General features: G+C 33.5%; 1 protein-coding gene across 3 annotated transcripts in view; it reads left to right on the top strand.

Moving 5' to 3' along the window:
- Positions 1–22,853, top strand: part of LOC118190572 (carbohydrate sulfotransferase 1-like) — a 250,812-nt gene that overhangs the window by 216,470 nt on the left and 11,489 nt on the right. For all 3 annotated transcript variants that reach the window (XM_085808640.1, XM_085808641.1, XM_085808643.1), the window contains one exon: positions 12,411–12,541. In XM_085808640.1, the coding sequence (XP_085664766.1) occupies positions 12,411–12,541 (131 nt within the window). The remainder of the gene's footprint in view (positions 1–12,410; positions 12,542–22,853) is intronic.

Here is a 22,853-nt window from a genome sequence, read left to right as displayed (position 1 = left end):
CGTTTTCGTGGTTTTCCCCATGTGTAACGTGTATACGAGCCAGGTTCCCTTAGAAAGTCCTCCACGAAGGCATCCCCCTTAAGGCAGATAGCCCTCGAGTGCTTTGCCGTAATCTAACAAAACCAAAAACCAGTTATTTTCTGGGCATACGTGAGACTTCATCCTGTACTTTTGGGGGTTTCACGATAAGATTTACCATTCTTTGATAACCTTAAAATAAACTTTCTCCGACTATACTGGGCCCCACCAGCGGCCGAGCGGTAAAGTTGCTGAACACTGGTAGTTCGGTTCGAGGTTCGAATCCCGCGAACGGGCTGGCTGCATGGGCGTTTTCGTGGTTTTCTCCATGTGTAACGTGTATACGAGCCAGTTTCCCTCAGAAAGTCCTCCATGAAGGCATCCCTCCTCTTAGGCAGATAGCCCTCGAGGCTTTTCCATAATTACACACACACACACACACACCCGACTATACTGGTTTTCTCTTCAAGGTTTCATATTATCTCGTAATATCTCAGATTAAAATATAACAAAACAAGCTGTGTCAAGGAATAAACAGTAGTTGTCCACAGTTTGATGATAGGTATTCATCGTCAAATCTGCAGCTTAAAAAGATAGCGGTGGTTAAAGATATTTTTTCAGAAATATATTCTCAAAATTTTTACCGTAAAATGTATGTAATGAAGTTCTTACATTTAACAAATGAACATATTTTAAACTAATATTTTTACTTTTATACATATAAAAAATAAAATGTCTTAGGTATAACCACAAACGTTTATTCATTTTTGGCCTTCGTTTGAAATATGTCAAATTAAGTACACAATTTTTTTAATAGGAAGCATATTCTGTTTTCCGAGTCACTGTATACATGACACGACTTCCGCTATAAGATATTACAAGTACATTCTTGAAACCAACACCGGCTCATTTTATAAATTTATCTTGGATGTTTTCCAATATAAGGATAGCGTGCAAATTGAGTTTCTACAGAAAGGTATACGTCAACATTACCTGTTGGCCACTGTTAAACGTGCTGTTCTTAGAATTTAATGCAATTCTTATAAGAGTGTTCGTATTTTCAAAGTAATATCAATAAAAAGTTTATTGATATTACATATTTTCAAAGTAATATCAATAAACTTACTTTGAAAATACGAAGTGTGCCATTCTATTTCACTCCTTTTTTATTAGAATAACTAGTCTAAAGGATATCTTTATGTTTGGAAAGCTTTCACATCAGTTGAAATGAACTAATAAACTGTGTTTTCTTCCCAGAAGTATCGTTTTAGCTAATCTTATTGGATGTACATTTTCCTATAAAGAAAAAAACATTTTAAATTTACTAACGAATCATGATTAATATTAAATGCATTAATTGGGAAAAAAGGTTCTAATTGTTTTTGGGGGTCAAATAGCTTGATAAAATAGCTGTACAAATAATTGCGGAATCTTGTTGACCACACATACTAAATTATAAAATTTGCAATAATCGGTCTTTCAGAGTTAGAAACGTTTTCTGCATTAATTACCAATATTGAAATGCATTAATTTAACCTTTGCTAATGACTTTTGGTCTTTTACATCTCGTATTCCCGTTGAAGTCAAATTTTGTATATCTTATTTTAAGTGGATATACGACAGATTTTTTATACGAACATCTCCAATAATATAATAGCTAAACTTTCTTTCAAACATTTTAGCTTTCCACTTGAAAAAACAAAAACAGCAGGTCTTTTAGTGTATCAACAGTCAGAAAACTAAATTTGCGAAAGCATAGCCTTTGTCTTCGACAACACGTTTCAAACGTAATTATGATTCAATTTGTAAGTTACAAATACTTCTTTTTATCTTGTACTTATAAGTTTGACAGTTCTTTTAGATAGCCAGAAATGATAATTTACAATAGATCACAACTGCGCCCTAATATGCACAAATTCTCTGTTTTCTTCGCCAAGAGTACTATGGTTTCGGAGATTAATTCAAATTGTCTGAATTTCCTCCATCATTCATTAAACGTTTCTGCAAGTTTACCTTTCGGCAACAGTAAGTCAGTTCAGTCTCTACACAGAAAGCTCCAAAAACTTATTAAATGTAGCTGCACTAACGGCGAAATAAAATTCGCTCAGCAATATTTAGTTACTTTCTAATCATTCATACAGCAACAAAAATGAACTTCAGAGTCTGTAATTCCACTGTTCGGTTATCGACTATTTCCCTTCCTCAATACCCCTTGAATGATGATCCTATGAGATTCTTCAAGAAGTACAAAAGTTGGTATGAATTATCTCTCATTCCAAGAAACAGTTGACTGACACTCAAGGCACTATTTTTTCTGAAAGCTGTGCAAATATATATCCTATTTTTGCTTGCATGTCATGCAGCGTGAAAGCATTGCAAGACTTAACGCCTAATGTATGCAATAATGGTGGCATTGGCCGTTTTCGATGGTGGGAAAAATGGTGGCCATGTCTAACATATTTTTAAAGCCTAAATTTGCAAACTGACCATTTGGATGAAAAGTAAAACAATGTTAGCTTTACTTGATTTTCGAGCTCAAATGTTGTTCGAAAACCTTATTTTATATATGCCGTTAATGTGTGTAAAATGAGGTCTTTGTTAAAAACGTTTGATAAAATGTAAGTAAAATTAAACATTCTCTGTAGACTTCTACAAATGGTGAAGGAATTTATTAGCCAGAGGTGATGCAGAGTTTTCTCAAAATTATAAATTTATTTTCCAAGCAGTTAGGATTTGATTCTCTTTTCTCAGTTAGGCTAAATCTTTGTAATTTATTCTTAACCACTTCCATTAAAATTCTAACTCTGATAAAAATATTCCGTCTCTTAGGCATTTCTACAGAAATCTTTGACCTTAAATTTAAAAGCAGTTCTTTTCATTCTGTAATTTATTTCATCAAAATAACGTTGTGGAAGCAAGTTACCTATTTTCTGTTTGTAAGCACATAATTTTGCTCTTCTTGATATGATGCATATCTTGTAGCATAATGCAGATCTTAAAAAGTTGTTATCTTGTTTTTATTTTAAGATCTGTTATTCTAAAATAAAAACATGTATATTTGAATGTTTCTATAAAAAATAGTTTCCTCGTTTCATAATTGATAAACAATCCTAAATTATTATGTTGTAGGGTTTATATTTATTTTAACTAACATTTATTTTAAGTTTAAACTATCTTTCCTGTCAAGCCTTACTTTCCCCTGGAACTGCCAATGCCAGAATATGTAAATTTGAGTAGAACACGCAAGCATTCAAACTATCAGCGGAAGTAGTATGATTTAAATAGAAGGAAACAAGTTCAGTTAGAGTTATTCTTACTTAGCGAGCGCGGAGGTAGAAATCGAGAATTAAAGAACCCCGCGTTGCGGCCTATGTGCTTGGCGGGAAGTAGTTGCAATTGTTCCAGTGAGCTTCAAGTCTGCTGAATTAGCTGCGGCTTTTGTAAAACGCGGTGAGTTAGTTATTTTAGAGAGCCTCGTAGTTAGAATCTTGTCTTTATTTTCTTTTCAGGTTTTTATTTTTATTTGACTGCCTAGTTGGCACAGTTTGTAAGCGTCAAGAGGACGCAGTTGTAATTTAGTACGTTGAATAAAAAGGGACTTAAACCCTTTATAAGACTCTGTGGTTTATACAAGCTTTCACAGTCACCTCTTGGTTGCGTGCTAGTTAGAGGCGCGCAACGTTATATTGGCGCCCGAACACTTATCGAACTGAAATGGCCGAAAACTGGATGGAAGCCGCTGGACAACACCAAGAAATGACAACGCAGTTAGAAGGATTTGGATACCTGGTCCAGACTTTGAGAGCATCAATCAAGCCAAACGTCTATTTCGACGGAAAAAATTCGGTGTCCGTATTTTTAGAAGGTATAGAAAATCACTTTCAGCTCTATCCTGTGCCTGAAAGACAAAAAGTTGCTATTGCCACATCAGCACTAAGAGGACAGGCCGCGCTATGGTGGAAAAATATAGGAAAATTTCTACTAGGTGAATTTGGAAGCCCGACGTATACATTTGAAAATTTCAAAAAATCGTTAGTAAAGGCCTTCCCCATAGTGAAAGATCGCGCACGGCTGGAAGCCGAGCTATATAGTTTCTATCAACGGGATACAGCACAATTGACGGACTTTATTTTACGAAAAATCAAGCTAACGGATATGCTGTATGGCAAAAAACCCGATGCGGAGATTATTGAAATAATATTACCAAGATTGTTACCCGCTGTTCAAGACTACTTTGAAATTAGGAACCCAACCACATTGCAGGAACTTTTCGAATTGGCGGTGAAATTTCAAAATCGCAGAATAGCGGAAAGAGCGAGAGGGGAAACATATTCTCAAAGTACCCGAAGGAAGGAGGAAACCAGAAATGGAAATCGCTCATATGAGGGAAAGAAATATCAAGCTAACGCATCGAAACTCGAAGGTCAAGGACCAAAAAGGAAATTTGAAAATAAGCATCCGCGTACCCAGAAAACACAGATTGAAAGGAAAGCTTTAAACGACTAGAGGGGCCTGTGAAAGGGAGGGTCCAGACCCCGGAAGTTTTAGAAAAACCCTCAAATAGACATCTAAATACAGTCATCGTAAAAAACTCACAGCTACCAATTATACAAGTCCTGGTTGGCGGTGTACCAGTAGAAGCCCTCATCGATACAGGAGCAGAAGGAAATTTCATGAGTGAAAAGTTCTTCAAAAAGAATTTTTATAGGATACGACTCTTTAAAACCAGAAATACGGAAATTATAGCGGCGCAAGGAAAAACATGTCACTGCATCGGGAAAGTATCATTAAACATACAGGTAAAAGAGGAAAATCTCAAAGTATTAATTTTTGTGGTGAAACACCTCCAACACTCTCTTATTTTAGGTATGGACTTTTTAAGGGCCGCGAGGGCCAAATTAAATTTTCAAGATAGTTCCGTGGTGCTGGAGATGGACCAGAGGGTGGTGGAACCGGTGGAGACACCTGAATTGGACCTTAGCCATTTGAATGACCAGGAAAGTAAAGCAATACAGCAAGTGGTGAGTAATTTTTCTCATTTGTTTTCAGAAAAACCGGGAAACTGTCAGATCGTGACTCACAAGATTCAATTAAATGCCGAAAAACCTTGTAGGACTAAACCTTACCGCTATGACAAACAAAAAGACGTAATCATCGAAGAACATATTCAGGAGATGTTAAAGAATAAAATAATAACGCCCATAAATAGTGAATACGCGAGTCCAGTCGTACTATGTAGGAAAAAGAACGAGTTTCCTCCTTCGGATAAAAGGACTTGGAGGTTTGCTATCGATTATAGAAAACTAAATAGCATAACTAAATTCCCAGTTTACCCTTTGCCGGTTATAGACGAGATCATTAGACAGATCAAATCGACGAGATATATGTCTACTTTGGACTTAACATCTGGCTACTATCAAATAGCTATGAGACCCGAAGATATACATAAAACCGCGTTTATAACAAAATCGGGCACTTATGCATTTTTACGCATGCCTTTTGGGTTGTGTGGGGCCCCATCAACATTCCAGAGAGCTATGGACATTGTTCTAAAGCCTGTCCTAGGAAAATCAACTTTAATTTATCTAGATGATATAATTATAACGAGTAGTACGTTGGAACAACACATTAGTGACCTCGAACAAGTTTTCAAATTATTAAAAGAGGCCGGTCTTACAATTAACGCCTCAAAATGCAAGTTCGCAACTAAAGAACTTAAATATCTCGGTTATAAAATTTCGCAAAAGGGTATAGAAACGCAAGATTCAAAAATAAAAGCTATTAAGAATTTCCCACCGCCCAACACCGCCAAGAAACTTTCGTCTTTCCTTGGACTGTGTTCTTACTATCGATCTTTCATAAAAGATTTCGCTAATATTGTTCAACCACTCTTAGTAATCAAAAGAAAAAAGAGTAAATTTACGTGGACAGCGGAAGCGAACACAGCTTTTGAAAGATTAAAAGAAGCGCTTATTAATGCCCCTGTTTTAAAATTCCCTGAGGGGGGACGAAAACCTGGAAATTGCGGCAGATGCATCAGACTATGCGGTGGGTGCGGTTCTTATGCAAAATAACCATCCGCTGGCATTTTTTAGTAAAACATTGAATCAAACACAAAGGAATTATACAGCTACAGAAAGAGAAACATTAGCCGTATTAATGGCTGTACACAAATTTCGAGTTTATTTCGGCAAATCGCCAGTAACAGTCTTTTCGGATCATGCGGCGGTTGGTAGACTTTACTCGGGAAAAAACCTAACGCCCAGGTTAATAAGATGGGCTTTAAAACTCCAAGAATATAATATCACAATAAAATATAAACCGGGTAAGGAAAACAATGTAGCTGACGCACTTTCTCGTATAAAACTGGACGATGAAGGTAATGAACTTAAATGCGCTGTGTTGACTTCAAAAATTTTAGATTCTAGAGATACGGTTATTACTGAACTGAAAGCTGATCCTGAATTTGGAAATATCTATGCTTATTTGAAAGACCCCGAAGGCTTTGAGCATACAGATATCGATGCGATAAGAAATAGAGCAAAAAACTATGAAATAATAGATAATTTATTATTCTATACGAAAACAACGAACGAAAATCTTGAGTATAAGCCAGTCATCCCAGCCTCGCTTCGATTAAGCATTTTGAAGGAGTTGCACGAAAAAAAAACAGCGGGCCACCTCGGGGTCAGAAAGACTTTAAAAAGGGTACGCGAGGCGGTATATTTCCCGCAATTATACAAAATAGTAACGGCGTATGTCAGGTCCTGCATTCAATGTCAGTTAATAAATGATATTAATTACAGCCCGGCCGGGTACTTAAATAGCATTCGCGCTACATTTCCGAATGAAATTTTAGGCATAGATCTCCTTGGTCCCTTCCCCCAGAGCGAGTTAAATAAAAATCGTTTTCTTTTAGTAATAGTAGATCATTTTTCAAAATGGATAGAAATTGTTCCTCTTAAACGCGCGTCAGCCAAAACAGTCGCAGATGCATTCTTACACAGATACATTTTAAAATACGGTGCACCGATAAAAGTCATTAGCGATAACGGAAAACAATTCATTAGTCAAATATTTGAAAACATATGCAATGGACTTGGCATACGCCATATCAAAATGGTTCCGTATAGACCACAGGCTAACATAGCAGATAGAGTTAATAAAAACATAGTAAAAATAATTCGCAGTTACGTGAGCACACATCACAAGCGCTGGGATGGCTACATAAATGAATTAGCTTATGCTTTAAGAACGGCACATCATGATACTACGGGAAAAACTCCAGCAGAATTATTTTTAGGCAGAAAGTTAATTACGCCTTTAGATAAATTATTCTTTGTGCAACAAAGAGAGCAGGAGTTTAAACAAAAAGATGTGCAAAAGCTCATTGATCAGGCGCTTAAAACCTCGGATACGGCAAGAAATAGGCAGAAACTATATTACGATAGAAAACGCCGTGAAGCAGATTTTAAAGTTGGGGATAAAGTATTGAAGCGGAAATTTTCTTTATCAAGTGCCCCAGACAATTTTATGGCAAAGCTAGCTCCAAAGTTTGAAGGCCCCTATGTAATTCAGGAAATCAAAGGAGTAGTCTTATATCTTAAGAACGAGAGAGGGGAAATCTGTAAAGCAAGTCCCGACCAGGTGAAAAAATACTATAATCCAAATGATTTTGAAATCCTTAAAAGTTTCTTGCAGGACTCAAGTCTAAACGAAATAGAAGGGCCAGAGACTGCAACAACTATTCCACCACCCAAGAAACGGAGAACTGAAGAGAGACCTAGCACTTCTACAACCCGGACGTCGGTATCAAAAAGAAAAATGAGTTTCAAACTCCGGCGTTTAAGAAAAACAAAAATATAGATGAACCGGGTAAAGAAACCGTGGTAAAGACGAAAACACCACCTACAAAAGATGGCAGGAGAAATTACACATCAAGGAGAACGCGCACACGGCCACAGAGTCAGGTGCCAGCAAGGCCGCCATTCCGGAAACTGAAACGCCAACAGGAGGCACAGAAGTACGAGGAACAGAAGAAATTCAAGGACTCCAGACCGGAGGACGTCAAGACCAGCCGTCCCAGGCAGAAACGCAAAGGACAACACCCAGACGATTACTTCGTCAAGAGGCCAGCATGTAGAGGACGCAAAAGAAAGATCAACGGGGACGACACGCGGAGATCAACAAGGAGAAGATTGACATCCATGACACCTCTAACTTGGGATCAATTTTGTCAAAAACGGATGACGGAGTTTCAAGCATCGAAAACTCAAAGATAAGTTAAAACCTTCTATAATTTTTTTTTCTCTTTTGTTCCGAAATGTTATGCATAAGTACGAAGTTCTATGTTTTGACGAAAGTCAATATGTCTCGGTTGAGACTTAGTTTTGTTTTACTTTATTTAGCTAAGGCAAAAGTATTATTTTCTTTAAGTGTAAAAGCTAAAAACAAGCATTTTCTGTTGGTCGAAAGACTAATTCTGTTATGTTAAAGCCAAAATTTGGCCGGAGATAAAAATAACTTCGTATTCTTGTACTAATAAGAATTTTAGTTCCAGTACCGCCAGCTTGGCGAAGAATGAGTAAAGTAAAAATTTATTTTCTCTTATTCATTTTATGGTAAATTGTAAAAAGCATATGTATTAAACTTTTGTAAATGTATGTAAATACTTGCATGTTATGTAAAAGTAGAATTTAGTCTAGATGCATAAAATTGTAGATGCTAAAAGTGAATGCTTAAAAGCAATGAAGTTAAAATTTAAGTATTAAACTGTAAAGTCATGCTTTAGAGCGAAAGCTTGCATGTTTAAAGATGAATGAGGGGGAAGTTAGAATGAATGTGTTTTGTAGGGTTCTCCACCTACATTTGAATTTTTAAGACTGTTAAAGTAGCTCATTGAGTTGTAGAATGTCGAGTAAGGTGTGTCTATTTGGTTGTTGAATTCTAACAAATCATGGTGGTTAGGGGAAGTGTTGTAAGACTAAAACACGAATATTCCCGTTTGACACCACACACGGTGGAGAGCCATGGTAAAGTTAAATTAATGCTTGAAAAATTGAATGAATGTGAAGTAAGCAATAACTAAGAAAAACGAAACGTTAAAAACAAAAATTTATTGTGTCAAGAAAGTGTAAATTATAATGTATGTAGAAAGATACTGATACTTATTCCTTCCAGATGCTGGAAGGAAAGACCAAGATTAATTGATGAAGTCCAGGAAAAGTTGCTGTAAGAAGAAAGCTTTGTAGCGACTAACAGAATTTTGATTGTTACATAAGATTTTTTTTGTCTAAACGAGGCTTTCGCCAGTTAGTTCAGAATTAGATAAACTTACAACAGGTCGTTTGTAGGACCTGCTTCCAAGTTTTCCAAATTCTAGCAGCGGCAAATGTAGGGTTTATATTTATTTTAACTAACATTTATTTTAAGTTTAAACTATCTTTCCTGTCAAGCCTTACTTTCCCCTGGAACTGCCAATGCCAGAATATGTAAATTTGAGTAGAACACGCAAGCATTCAAACTATCAGCGGAAGTAGTATGATTTAAATAGAAGGAAACAAGTTCAGTTAGAGTTATTCTTACTTAGCGAGCGCGGAGGTAGAAATCGAGAATTAAAGAACCCCGCGTTGCGGCCTATGTGCTTGGCGGGAAGTAGTTGCAATTGTTCCAGTGAGCTTCAAGTCTGCTGAATTAGCAGCCGTATTTGTAAAACGCGGTGAGTTAGTTATTTTAGAGAGCCTCGTAGTTAGAATCTTGTCTTTATTTTCTTTTCAGGTTTTTATTTTTATTTGACTGCCTAGTTGGCACAGTTTGTAAGCGTCAAGAGGACGCAGTTGTAATTTAGTACGTTGAATAAAAAGGGACTTAAACCCTTTATAAGACTCTGTGGTTTATACAAGCTTTCACAGTCACCTCTTGGTTGCGTGCTAGTTAGAGGCGCGCAACGTTATAATGTAAAGGCAAAATTTTGGTGTTTTCTACATACAGATGATAACAGTCACTAATGCAAAATAATTTATTAGTCAAAAACAGGTTTTCGCCTGACAGTACACGACTGAAGAAATATAGAAACCATCAGGAGCGAAGGGTTCTTGTTTGGCCTCTTTTTTGTAGAAAAATCTATAATCTCAGTTATTTTAAAATATCATAATGGCTCGGGTATTTTTAAAAGTGTGTTCATAATCTTAAACCGGGGAGAGTGTAAAACAGAATTATTTAAAAACATCAATAGAAAATCAAGTGAAACATGTTTCTAAAATATATTTAAAAAACATTAAAATTATTTTTTTGATATTTGTGCAATTCATGCAAAAAGTATTAAAATGAGCAGCATTTGTTCAATATTCGATTCCTAATAATAAGCTTTGGTTCAATATTATTATCCCAAGAATAAGCAAAGAACAAGCTTCAGTTCTTTCCTTACTGTTTAGGTACTAATTTTCCAATATCAGTTTTTTTTTTAGTACTCTAATTTTAAAATCGAATCTCAGTGTTTATAATGAATACAGCCTTTTATTATGAAAGCATTATTTCATGATAGATTTGTCTTTCTATGACCGTTTTCGTACATTTTATACAAGGATATCTGAAAAATGGTTCCACATATCACAAACTTACGTTTCTATAGTTCTCAAAAATTAAGCATTAAACTGAATGTAAATCGAAGTATTGATTACCATTCCTCTGAATTCCTTATGCATTTTTCCGACCGAAAGCAGAACTGTAAAATATGCTTAACACTAATAGTTCGATCGATCTGGATTCTAATCCCGAAGAACGGGCATATTGTATTTGAGTTTTCGTGGTTTTCTCTATGAGTAAAATGAATACGACACAATTTCCTTTGGAAAGTCTTCCTCGGAAGCATCCCTCCCTTTAGACAAATAACCTTCATGTGTTTTACCATAATCCACATAACGCAATTTATGTGCTTTCAACTGAAGTGCCCTGGTGCTGAAAGAGCGGGATTTCCTGTAAACAATTGATTATACTCTATTTGTTCTAGCATTTGCAATATCGAAGTTGCAGTTAACGAAATTAGAAATTCTGTCTACAGTATAAAGCAATATAAATGAAAATTTTCACTGATGAAATTCTAGAGAATTCTTTATATAGCACGAAAAGTCGTTCAGTTTTTGTATCATGCAACCAGATTAAAAAAGCGGGTTAATGAATTGGCTGTAATTATCTAAATTTTTATATTTATTAATGTGTTTGAAAGAGATATCAGAAATTGAGCGTAGAAAATAATTCATTTATTAAGCTCGTAAATTTATACAGATTTATCCCGGTTTCAACAAAAAAAATATTTTCTCACAAAAATAACAAATGGCTGCATATTAGCTCACGATACAGAGCTTTCTAATGATGTAAGAACGAACCCTGAAACGTATAATATTTTATATTTTATTTTCGCCTTTACTTTTCTATCTTTAAATGAGATCGAATAAAATGAAAAGAATGAATATTACTAAATAGGTCTGCCATGCGAAAAAACCGTTCTAGGATGCGCATAATAGACGGAAGCCAAACTGAAAACGTCTATGAGCATATAGCATGTCAATGAACTTTTTTATAGAAAAACAGTCTTTTAATATGTTTGAGAACACGAAATAATAAGAACTAATAAGCGAACTAATAACACGAAAGCGTAATTTTGCTCTACTCCGCCGACTTTTCCAACTTCATTAACTCAAGCTCTACCGTATTGTATACGATATCATAACGTAAATATTTTCTTTGTGCTTCCATTGCTATTCTTTCTCCTTGTTGATTTGATGATCGTGCTGAATTATTGCGCTCGTTTGCATTGCATCTCACATTCTTCTAACCGACTTCCAAGCTGCAATAAATTAGGTTCCGAAAGTACGCTGTATCGGTTTTTTTCTTATCCCCAGCTGTGACACCTTACCATATATCGCACCATTAATCGTATAACATAGATTGCTCTGACATGAGTAAATGCTAAAGCGTGATAACTTTCTTTCTTTTCTTGCATTGCGTGTAAAGACTTTACATTTAAAAAGAATTCTGAGATGCATGTTCTCTGAGAAGAAAATGATTAACTGCAATTTCGTTAGTGATTGCATGGAAAATATCGTGATGTGTCACCCACACAGAAATTAAAAATTTGTTCTGTGTTATTAGGAACCAATTATTTATTTTGTTCTGGCTACAAACTGGAAGGTATATTATCTATACCTAGAAATTTGGATTTATTTGTTAAAAAAATTAAGTTACTTTTCTTTAGCGTTTCCTTTAGCGTTCAGAATTTCTCTTTAGCATTAAAAATTACATTTTTTTTGTCATATTCTTGGATATGCATTAGCTATTGAAGGTTTCTGAATGTGTAAATACATTTATAACATTTTTTTATTATTTTCTTGCAGCTGGCTTCAAAGTTATCGATCGAAATTTGGCCATCGAGTTCTTGTGGCTCTGATTGGGTTCTGCACATTGTTTGCACTCAGTTATGTTTCTTCATATGCTGGGCGCCATCAAAGATTCCCGCATCCAATCAGTAAGTTATGCAGTTACATAATGCTCTTTTTCTATTCTTTCATTCACTGTTAATAATTACAAAATTAAAAGGGGCATAATGATTTCAAAAAGTTACTTTGAATCAAATTTATCATTCCAACTTAGAAATTTTAAGCTTTTTGTATAACATAATTTTTCAAGAAATTTAGATAGTATGCATTTTGAATATTTCATAGTTTCATAACGTAGAATACAGCTACAAAGTTTCTACCAAAGTTTAATTCCCCATATTAAATTTATTATATGCAAAATTTTCTGCAGGGTTAAATTAGTCATAAATTATTCTCTGTATATGATCCGTATCCGTATCCTTGGTCTAAAACTGGTACTCAGACCTAATAAGGTCTTTTACCAGGCATTTACATCCCCTGAAAAGGGTTTCTAATAGAAAAATCCTCCAGAAGCAGTTCGCTTATACTATGGAGATAGTAGCACCTCCCAAGTGCTGTTCTGTAGATGATGAAAATTTGCATACATTTTATACTCCTTATGATTTTGTAGAATTAAAAGAAGCAGTGTGGCCAATATTCCCTTTCACCTCCCTTTGTCGGACTTATACGAGGGCGCTTCCATTTGTTGCGTAAATACGTAATAACAATCGTATAATAACAAAGTTACACATACACATACATGTTTATAATTACATTATTTTGGTTGACTCTGTTAATTCAGCCGGAGCCCAAAGTGAAATGTGTTCCTCTACTTAAATTTATTGTTTAATTATTTGTTATTAATTTAATTTATTTCTTATTTTATCTTTATTCATGAATCTGCTTTGTACAGCTGAAGAAAAAAGTTGGAAAATATTCATTTTAACGTAGCATATATATCGGTGTGGGTTTCTTTCAGTGTGGGCTTTTATTAACGTGGGCTTATACCTATATGGGTTTTTATTAACGTGGGCTTATACCTATGTGGGCTTTTATTAACGTGGGCTTATACCTATGTGGGCTTTTATCAATTTGGGCTTTTATCTGTGTGGGCTTTTATCAATGTGCGCTTTCATCGGTGTGGTTATTAGTCGCGTGGGCAATTATCCCAGTGGGGTCTTTTTTGTGGGCTTTTTTCGCGTGCGCTTTCGTCCAGTGGGCTTTTGTCTGGTCACCATAGACACTATATCATACGTTCATAACTGTCGAAGGTGTCCCTCCTTTGGCAGATAGGCCTTATACGCTTTGCTTATATGTAAGTCAACAAAACAACCAATAAAATCTATCCTGTTGAAACATGGTAATTCGTTACATTTCTGTACGAATACTGACGTATGTGGGTTTTCTAGTTCTAATGGAGAAATATTATCAGTTAGTATAAGTAATTCAACTACATAAATTTTACAAAATATACGTTCTGATAAAATAATAACCAAATATTATATCATATTGCAGATATAAAAGAATAACGGTATTAATGATTTAAAAAAAAAATAAAAGTACCAGTCTCCCTGAATATCTTTGTAAATAAAAACCATAGGAAAACTGAAAAGAAATTCATTTGCTCCAGACGCTATTTATAGACAGCTTTTTTGGAATATTATTTACTTTTTCATAATAGTTTTTTTTTAAATTTTCTTCCAAGAAATTTCCTTTTGATTTAAAGATACAACGATATATTCCGCTGAAAACTATCCTAAATTTGATGCACACAAAAGCTATTAAGACGATTACGTGAACATATGTGTTTATTTGAATAGTTAGTTTAACTAACTAACTAACTAATATTTAAGCAGATGAAGATCCTTATAAATCTCTTATTTTCACTTAATATTAGAAAAAATATTAGTTTATGATTGAAGGTATCATTGAAGCAATTAGAAGTAGGCTATCTTAGGCCAAATTTGTATCATATATCATACTTAGTCCCTCAGCTTCAATTGGATGGCACACAAAAACAGGAATGCATGGAAATATTACTCAGATGTAATTCTTTTAAATTTGTAGGTTATCTGTGAAAAGTAATTCTTCTCCTCATCTCGAATCTTTAACCGATTGCAGTGATTAAAGCAATTCTTTTATTACGTTTTTAAAATGTGCTTAATCCTGATAAGGTCCCATTTAACCGAGCTTCATTTAACTGGAATCTCACTTAACCGAATTCCCTCTTAACCGAAATGCAATTAAAAAATCAATAAGTTCTTAAAACAGTCTTTTCACTTTTCCGAATTCTTTTTCACTGTTCCGTTCTTTATAGATATATATAAATTCGTTTAAAGAAAACAAATGATTGCAATATATTGTAAACTAAACAGTGAACTGTGAAATCTCTGAGATTATTGTCAAGTATTTACGTCTACTGGTTGAATTGTACTTATTAAAATTTGCATTATAGTACATAAAAATTGATTGAAAACTGAGTACGCTACTAAATCGCAGGCATCAAGATTTCAATACATTATTAAAACCTATTTCGTTCTATGAATTTTACCATTTATGAGAAAGTATTTCAATGAATTTTCACTACTGTTGATAATATTCCAAAACAGAATTTTTGATACTGAGAACTTACGGTTAAGTATACTTTTATAATTTTTTTTAATTCTTTTTTCCCATTTTTTAAATACTCGCTCATTTAACTACAGTGCTGTTAATTTTTATCATGAGGTTTTTCTAACTTCAGCTACTAAGGGTGTTTTAATAATTTGAAAATGCAAATTGTGATAAAACTAATAAATTAGCAAATATTTTCTAATTATAGATGTATATATTTTTCCCCCAATGGCAGACTGTGAACAATTACAAATGTAACCCAGTCCATTAATCTATACAAGGCCGGATGTGGTGGTCTCTTTATTATGGAGACACCTAATAGGTGGGCCACCATCGCTTTCCCTATAAAAGAACGGACAGTTACAACCATGCCTTCTCCGGGATTCGAACCCAGGCCCTTCGGTATCGCAGTCAGCTTCCCTGACCGCCATACCGACTGGGTGGCTTATAGGTGTATATTACTTCCTTTAAATGATTTAATTGAAAATAAAACGTTTAAAATGCATTTTTAAACGTTTACGGTATTGAAACCGGATTTGAAATAATAAGGACTTCAAAAACTATCAAAAATAATTACATTAAACTATTAAAATATTACATTAAAAAATAAGTCATTTCCAATTTTTATGGTAACTAGCCTGGTAGCAGTTTATCCAGAAAAAAGTTTTTTCGGAAATCGTTCCGACTCCATTAGTTTAAATAAATATGTTGTACGGTAAAAACTTTCATTATTTCTTTGAAATGTACTCATCTGTTGTATTACGTATTATTATTATACGTATATATAATTGTATATTATGTATTGTTAAATAAATATATACTGTTAGGATAAACAATCCTGTTTTTTGGATTGTTTACCTTAAAATTCTAAGCAAACCCCAGAAAAAGATTTTCGTATGAGCAAATCTTAATTAATGTTGTAAAGATAAAACATTTGCGATACAAATAACCCAAAATTTAAAATTAAAACATACTACTAGGTAAAAGGAATTTATTTCAATAAAATGAGAAATTCTGCATTTAGATTAAAAATTAAATCTTTATAATTTTAGTGGAGTTTTAGAGATTAGCGGAGTTTTGCTATTTATAAAGGTAATTTTACAATCCGCATATGTGTGAAGACTAAATTGATTTCGTCTAGCAGTATGCTCACTTTCCTTATCCTACCGAATAGAATCTATCAGTTTTGTTAAAATGCGTCCAGTCTTTTTCTAATTAATGCCTAAAGAAGGTATGATTGTAATAATTCGCTGTTCGTCATTGATATCAATGAAAACGTCTCAGTGCATTTCGTTAAGCTAAGCTACCATTCTTCTTCTTTCACGAGCATAATTATTAGAGAGTTATAAGAGAATTCACAAAACTGGAGCACTAAGGATCTGTGTTTATGCTGCTATTGAAATTCACAGCTTCATTTGTGTATATATAGACGAGCACCTAAGCTAGCAAATTGTATGTCGTAACTTATATTTTAGCTTATTCAACCGCATATATCTTGACTTAAAAACCACAATTTTTATTATTCGAAATTCACCTAGGCTCTTAAATTTATAGCAAAGTTATAAGACATTTAATGCGACCAGTTATTAGCATTAAAGTTAGCTCTCAGTTCTTACATCTGAGATTGAATTTTCCCACTGTGTTCTGGTTTCTGAATGTGAAAAGAAAAAACGCAAATGCATGATATTTTTAGCTATTTAACTCAGTGCTCTGCCATGTAAATACCTTGTCTATATAGCTCTAAAATGAAGTCTTATGTGCATTCAACACTCATCTTCACATGACTCAGTTTATTTTTGTAATCGTTAATTGAGCTATCGTTAATTAGCCTTTTTTTCGTGTAAGTTTTTTCTAAACTCCCTTGGTTTTCTTCGAAGAGTAACAAAGGCTAACATTCTTTGACCACAAAATACTACACAAACTGATTTTGTCATATCTTAGAATTATATTAAAATATTTCTTTCACTGTGGTTATTTCATTTTAATGTTATCGCAATTCGAAGTGCTTGTTCCAATTCAGAATGGTATTTTATTTTGTTTGTCTCATTCACTGAAATCCTTTGTCTTGCGCTTAACTATCACATTTTACAATCATTTACATATTCCTTCTATTATCCTTTAACTTAAAATTTTAAGTATTATATTTTATGGATACGGTGTTGTGCAAATTACATGCACACAGTTTTTATTATTTTATTCCTTTTTGTACGGAAGAAGCAATAAATGTTTGATATACCTTATCCGAACTTAGGTTTTACCTTCTTGTAACTGGCATATAACATTAATGTATTTCTTTTCATGGGTCTTGCAGTCCACTAACGGCCAAACGGTTAAATCGCTGAAGCCTGGTGTTCGGTCCGAGGTTCGGGATTCGAACCTCATGGCTGCTGCATGTGCGTTTTCGTGATTTTCCCCATGTGTAACGTATATACCAGCCAGTTTGCCTTAGAAATTCCTCCACAAAGGCATCCCTCTCCTTAGGCAGATGGCCCTCGAATGCTTTGCCATAAAAAAATAAACCAAACTAAACTGTGTGTCTTTCATCAAAATCTGCAGTTAGTATTTGAAACATCATTACAGGAACGTTGCGTTCTCTATTATCTGAACGTTCTTTGAGTGATTACTCTTTCAAGTATTTAAATCCTTGTTATAATGAATGTAATATTCAAACTCAGAACGTTAAAACACTGTGAAGCTTTATTTAAATCGTTTTCGTGTTGAAAGTACTTTTAGCTATTCGGTCATTTGCAAAACTTTCTTTTAGGTCATATCTCTACTATCAAAGACTTTTCAGTATTAAAATCAGTTTCATATCACTTGATGGTTTTCATAATTTTAACATGCTCCTTAACAAAGTATACGAAATTAACTAAAGAACTGAAATGATACAGTGAAATATCCTTAATGATACGTCTGCTGTCGAGCACTTTTGTTTTAACCAAAAGACTATTTATTTACATTAATTTTAACCACAAATCTCAATTAGTCTTAGGTTAAGCATAAAACTACTCATGAAATTTTCATTCAACTAAATCATTTGCCTACTGTACCATAACGATTTTATCATTTAGCCAGTAATTGGTTATTCTGGTTATTTAGCCAGTAATTAGTAATCATTATTCTGGTCTCCGATTTTTAACACCGTTACATCACATCAGAAGCTATCGGTAAATAGATTTGAATAATGCCAGCCAGCATACATCTTCGCTTTCAATAAGATGACCAACATTCCATCATGACAATGGTGCAAGGATGAAAGTAAAGGCGATTTAGTCATTACCATTATGAATAAAAAGAAACTTAGCTGCTTTTTTTTCCTATTTTATCCACAGCTCATTCTGGTCTAATAAACATAATTCAGCCCCGCTCTAAGGCATTATTTTCCCTATATTAATCATTATATTAATATAATTCCTTACATTAATCATTTTCTCTATATTAAGTTTAGAAATAGCATAACATTCGCTATATTTAGCATCACTTTATCTCCAACGTAAACTGTAGACAGATACTTTCAATACAAAAGCGACAGGGAAATCTAATCCAAAAGAAAGCAGAAAATATCCGATTGGAAAGGGAAAATAGAATATATTTTATGCATTTTATATAAAAAACGACGTATATATGGAAACTTAAACTTTTTTTAATATATCAGTTCCTTCTGAATATCCAGTAGCAGAACAACACACAATTGCATCAATTTCAATTTTAAAAATATCGAAATTATTGTCGAGAGTATCATCTTCGTCAACAAAATCCCATTCTAACGAAGGATTGGACGAGGGCAGGACAAAGGAACTGGGAACACGATTTCTTCTCCATCTATTTCTTAATCTTTTGTATCGCATAATGCACAAACAGACAGGCTTAGAAACATCCATATTGATCGAACAGTAAATTCGCATTCCCTAAAGCAATTTTATCAAAATCGATTATTATTATTTTTTTATTTTCACACATAACTTCGCTTAATGAATAAACTAATCACCTTAGAATTTCATTGTTTGCACCATCTGATAGTGAAAAGCAGTCTTTTAAATGAAATTTATCCAAATCTTTCACATAAATCCTCGATTTTTAGTGATTTTCCAGAAATCCCTGAATTTTTCAATCACTACATATTCTTGTTTTAAAATGTCAGTATCCAGAAACGCATCTAATTACTTTTTTTAATACGTAATAAAAGAAACTCTCTACCATCTTTTGAAAAATATATATAATAAAAGAAATTTTAATTAGGTAATTGCCTATATTTTGTTTTCCCTTTAATGTATATAAAATTTTCTTGTATAAGATTCGACCGTATTCGGGCTTTACTTGCCAGCTATCTTTCTACAGTTGTTGACGGGCTGGCATGCGACTTGGAGCGAAAACTTTTCGAGCAAAAAAGGCTGCTACTTGCATCCTTGTGTAGTGTGATAGGAATGAAACGTTGTAATGTTAGCTTGCTACGAATTTTTTTCTCATTCTGTTTTGATATGAGCATATAAGATAAACATTAAGATATAAAGGGCTAAAACAGTCTCTAGTACAATTTACTGATTTTTGACTGTTTTTCAAAAATCCGCCAGTTTATTCGACCACTGTACATTTGTTATTTTAAAATTCCCTGATCCAAAATTGTAAACCATAAAAAATGTTGGAATTTTCACAGGTTATAAAAAAATTATCCATCTTCTTTTAAAACAAGAATGATTAAATACTGTTAATAATGTGATTTGTTTTGCAATTTGTTAAATATGCGGAATTGCGATTTTAAAGAAAAGACAAATTTCTTCACTGTTAAAGGATGTCGCGTAGCGTTTTATTTTAGTAACTGTTTTTCTTAATTTTATTATTATAAGGGAATATTTTTTTCCAGCAAAAATTTTTCATTTAGTAGTCACTTCGTTTCGTCAATTTAATTTTTTCTTGATGTTCATCATATGGCATTTTACTTCTAGAAGCTATTGCATCTGTTGTGCTCTGAGTTATATCGTTACGCAACAGTATAACGTTCCTCTCCGTCTTGGAAGGGATCTCCTGCTAAGTCTATTATCTTACAAATTTTCTGAATTACGTAGTGTTCCTTAGTTAGGTATCCGATGAATACCTGTTGATTGTTGTTCGGGAACTTCATATGGAGTACATCTGTTATTTGACAACTTGTTAAGTACTGCTCCGGTATACCTTGCACACCATATCTGCAAAGGTCAATATTTGAAATCCCAAATTTAAAGAAATACGTCAGATGGGTTTGTGCCCACAGATACAATGTGTTAATTGCGGAATGGAGAGTTTCTAGTGCATATTTTATTTTTGGTATACGTTTACTTTTAATACACTTTACGTTTCATATAGAAATAGATTTTTCCCCGTCCGAAGAACGAGTGTACTGCTCCTCGTTTAATAAATTAAGTATTTCCTCAATAGGTATATATTATTAAATTATGTGAATTACACTTGTAGGGTTTATATTTATTTTAACTAACATTTATTTTAAGTTTAAACTATCTTTTCTGTCAAGCCTTACTTTCCCCTGGAACTGCCAATGCCAGAATATGTAAATTTAAGTAGAACGCGCAAGCATTCAAATTATCAGCGGAAGTAGTATGATTTAAATAGAAGGAAACAAGTTCGGTGAGAGAGAGTTATTCTTACTTCGCGAGCGCGGAGGTAGAAATCGAGAATTAAAGATCCCCGCGTTGCGGCCTATGTGCTTGGCGGGAAGTAGTTGCAATTGTTCCAGTGAGCTTCAAGTCTGCTGAATTAGCTGCGGCTTTTGTAAAACGCGGTGAGTTAGTTATTTTAGAGAGCCTCGTAGTTAGAATATTGTCTTTATTTTCTTTTCAGGTTATTATTTTTATTTTGACTGCCGAGTTGGCACAGTTTGTAAGCGTCAAGAGGACGCAATTGTAATTTAGTACGTTGAATAAAAAGGGACTTAAACCCTTTATAAGACTCTGTGGTTTATACAAGCTTTCACAGTCACCTCTTGGTTGCGTGCTAGTTAGAGGCGCGCAACGTTATACACTAAACTTCCTATATTTAATGTATTTTGTTAAAAGTATGCACATTAAAATCTGTACTTGCACTATAACAAAAAGTATGTAATGTAAAGTGAAAGAGTTAGTGTAAGATAAAGGTAGAGGGGAAAATAATTACGCAAATACGAGAGTTGATTGTTAACAGTGAGCTTTGAAAGTGCAATTCAGAAGTAAATAGTAGTTTTGAAGAATGTTATTTAAAATGGATAAGTATAGAAGCAGTAGAAGAATTTAGCAGCAGTAGTTTTTTTTTAATATTTGTTTCAATAGAAGAGTTTAGCATTAGTAGTCTTTTGAATAATTTTTTTAATTTTTATTTCGTTTTCTAATACAGTTTTTCTCATTTATAATTTTCAAAAGTGTTGTTCTTGTTGTTGTTATTATTACTGAAAATCACGTAAATATTATGGAGTTTGTTCTTGATGTTTCTAACAGAATTTGTCTAGGCATGCTTTTAATCTTGAGAGATTAACATGAGAATCATCTTATAGATGCATCAATCTCTACTTTCACTGTATTTATTCCAAAATTTGTTGATTCGCACAGGTTAAAAATGAATTTGAAATTTTAATTGCGTTTTCTCACACATAAATCCCAAAGAATGATACTTGAGTGGGCATCTCGCGAAAATTTTCTATCAAAGGGCTGAGATCGGAAATAAATAATTTCATCAATAAATTTTCATTTAATTTTTTAATTTATGGAGTTCGCAAGCAGATTAAAGAACATAACAACATGGCATCAGTTACGTATAATGTGCATACTTCAATATAAAAATGCACTTTTTATTCAATTCCTGTGAAAAGTGAGCGAGAACTCCTATTCCAACCTCTGTGGGTACCAAGGCCTAACTTTCGTAGAAGAATGGCCTTGAACAAATCATTCTTCTCATCAAAGATTAGTCCAGTTCAGCTTTATTCATTTTGTATGTTTCTCTTACTAATATACCAAAGGAGAAAATACCCATAGGTGGTGACAGATCACTGAAATGGAGAGAAAATAAAAATCTTTGAAATGCATTTGAATGATTTATGAGTGACATGTTTCATTCATTCTAAATATGAACAATCTTATTCCCATAATTTTGAAAACAGAGGAAGAGGAATAAAATTTTTTGTTTCATTGCATGCTTGCATTTGAAGAGTTCAATTTGTCGAAAATTTAAAAAAGATATGCTAAAAATATATAATAGGGCTTTCTGCCTATCCTTTCCTAATAGCATAAAATTCACGCATAAATTTGACAGTTTCGGGGGCACACCGATTGGGAAACAGTATTTTAGTATTTAGCTAATTTTAAGTATTAATATATTTATTTTTATCGTGTATTTTTAGGAAACCTTTGCTTGACTTTTCTGTTTTAATTTATGATAATGTTGGTTCTTTTTAAGTAAATTTTAAGTAAGTTTTTTTGAATCATTTATTGAAACTTGGCTTCTGTATTTTTTTTAATACACTGTTTCTGTTTTCTTTTTTTTAATAAGATATCATTCTGGAGCAGTTCATTAAACTTCAAAATTACGTGGCGTAACTTAGAAGAATAATGTTACAAAGCCTTTTACCCTTCCCCCCCCCGATATGAGAGAAAATAATTAATGTTAATTTTAATTTATCTTTTCATAAATAGTCCATTTATTTTCATAATTTAACAATAGTAGCCTGCGATGATTGCTAAACTGAGAAATTATTTTACCAATAAATGGTGCATTGTGTTTTGAAAATGGTGCATTGCTACAAGAGCAAACTAAGAAAGTATCAGTCTTTTTAAAAATAAATAAAGAAAA

This window comes from Stegodyphus dumicola, chromosome X1 (genome assembly GCF_044657685.1).
Source record: "Stegodyphus dumicola isolate Sdum_Otavi_A_Nest chromosome X1, ASM4465768v1".
NCBI lineage: Eukaryota > Metazoa > Arthropoda > Arachnida > Araneae > Eresidae > Stegodyphus > Stegodyphus dumicola.
The sequence above is the reverse complement of the archived record's forward strand: the minus strand, read 5'-3'. Positions and strand labels throughout refer to the sequence as shown.